The following is a 2,233-nucleotide window of genomic DNA, read 5'->3' as shown; positions in this document are numbered from 1 at the left end:
TGGTGCTTTGTCAAATGTGTATGGTAAGATAAAATTTGTAATGGTGATTTGTCAAATGTGTATGGAAAGATAGACTTTTTATGGTGTTTTGTCAAATGTGAATAGAAAGATGCACTTTTTATGGTGTTTTGTCAAATGTGTTTGGAAAGATGGCCTTTGTATGGTGTTTTGTCAAGTGTGAATAAAAACATCCCTTCCTGCAACGTAATTTAGCCTGATATTACTCTTTTTACTAAGTCAAAGTTTCCAAAACGTTCGAATTAAAAAAACCACCTTTTTTAAAGTCAATTGTTTTAATAAGTAACCTTTGCGTTGTTCCTATTACACTTTGATTTTTGCCCTTTTTTGTGGGTTGTCGAAATGTTTCTTCTTGGTACAACACTGAATTTGACGGTTAACGGAACCAAATCAATGCACCCTGTGTGAAATTCATTATGCATTTTTAGATTTAAAAAAACCTTGTATCTAAATAACATTTAAAAACAACAACAAAATGGTGTGCAAAAAATGTGTGTGTTGTACATGTGTGTGTTTGCTCGCGCTTGTTTTTGTGCAGTTAAGTAAAATATTTCCTCTTGTATGAAAAGGAATATAATATGCAATTGGGGCTTTACCCGAAAATCTCTAAAACTGTTGATTTCACTGCAATTGGGGCTTTACCAGAAAATCTCTAAAACTGTTGATTTCACTGCAATTGGGGCTTTACCAGAAAATCTCTAAAACTGTTGATTTCACTGCAATTGGGGCTTTACCAGAAAGTCTCTAAAACTGTTGATTTCACTGCAATTGGCAGCCTTTTTCACGATGGTTTACCGAACTTATTGTTCACATGCGAAAGACTTTCCAAATACGATCGGTTGATCAAGACATCACGTGACCTCGCCCGTTGATCCACGAGAGCTTCTAGACACATGGCGGGCCGAGAGTCCATGTCGTGTCTGAACTTGTTGGCGAACAGGTTGGGCTGTTCTAACAACCAGGGTAGGTCGGTCTGGGTACAAATACACACCTCCCGCACATACTGCCCCCTGCACTGGTACCTGTCTTTTCGCTTCCACGCTACGGCTCTGGAGATGTGCTCGTTCTTAGGGGAGTGTATCACGTGGGTTTTGTACCCGCCTGGTATCCATGGCAACGAATTGATGGTCGCCCAGACGCTCTCATCGGGGTCCGACGCATCCTTGAAATAATCCAGGATGGATTTTGCCACGTCGTCGTAAAAGATGGTGGCAACGAAAGCTCTGGAAAACGCCCCGTACTGAGTACCTTTGCGGACTTGGGCCTCAAAGGGCGGGGGGTCTTTCGGCGCGGATGTCTTGACTAGCTTACCATCTTTAACTTCGTGTTTGAACGTGAATCGGTGCCTGAACCACCTGGGCATTGGGAAAGATTCGATATCGTTTGTCCCGTTGAGTATGGTGAGGATGCGAATTATTTCCAGGTTGGTTCTGAGAGGAAACTCCTGCCCTGCCAGGTTGAGGTAGTACTTCCAGGCCACTGTGCTTTGCAGTGCGCACGCCATCGTTCTCAGTTCCACCCTGATGGAATCGTAACTGAGGTACACAAAGCTGACACGATCCGTCAGGATGACGTTGGGGAAGCATGACGCGATTGACGTCATCACTCGAAAAACTGCGTCATCGGCCTTCTTGTCAACGTGGATGCAGTAGACGTTGTGGGGACGGTAGATGGCGCGCAGCAACTGTTCCGGTGCCGTGTGCATCTTCAGACCGAACGCCAGCGGAAACCTCATTTCTTCTTCGTCAGCCGGCTTGTCGTAGCCGTGAAGTTGCTTCGGCAAGCTGCAGTCCTGTGACAATTCTTGCAGAGGACACGACGGAGATGCTGTTTCTTCAGTACGGTTTACGTCACATAATCGATCGACATCGGACGGAATGACACAGTTTTTCCACTTTCCAAGACTAAGAAGGGGAAGTGGCGTGTCCTTCTCCACACTCTTATCACCAGACACGACGTGTATCAGAATGACACCACCACACCACACAACGAGGGCAGAGGCGAAGACTTTCAAGCACATCCGGAATTTCATGGTCGTGTTTGGTCTGAAAATTGAATACAAGAGACCTGTGATTACAAAGTGAGGAAACTGCTGAGAGCGTTTCATGCAAAAGACACCCCTAACGCGCACAGGCAGGAACATAGACATAGAACACTTTATTATCTCAACGAGGAGAAACTCAGGTGTGGTGTATACAGCATTACAATAAACAAC

The 2,233-nt window shown here is 44.7% G+C and overlaps 1 protein-coding gene across 1 annotated transcript; it reads right to left on the bottom strand.

The window, feature by feature from the left end:
- Positions 1-799: 799 nt before the first annotated feature.
- Positions 800-2,050, bottom strand: LOC138966360 (beta-1,3-galactosyl-O-glycosyl-glycoprotein beta-1,6-N-acetylglucosaminyltransferase 3-like). Its single transcript, XM_070338559.1, has one exon. The coding sequence runs from the start codon at positions 2,048-2,050 to the stop codon at positions 800-802; it is 1,251 nt and encodes a 416-aa protein (XP_070194660.1).
- Between the last annotated feature and the right edge of the window lie 183 nt (positions 2,051-2,233).

The sequence above is a fragment of the Littorina saxatilis genome, linkage group LG5 (assembly GCF_037325665.1).
Source record: "Littorina saxatilis isolate snail1 linkage group LG5, US_GU_Lsax_2.0, whole genome shotgun sequence".
Lineage (NCBI taxonomy): Eukaryota > Metazoa > Mollusca > Gastropoda > Littorinimorpha > Littorinidae > Littorina > Littorina saxatilis.
This window is presented reverse-complemented; position numbering and strand designations above follow the sequence as displayed.

Bases quoted from the DNA above. Each gene is read 5' to 3' on its own strand.
- LOC138966360 (XM_070338559.1), bottom strand. From the start codon at position 2,050: ATGAAATTCCGGATGTGCTTGAAAGTCTTCGCCTCTGCCCTCGTTGTG.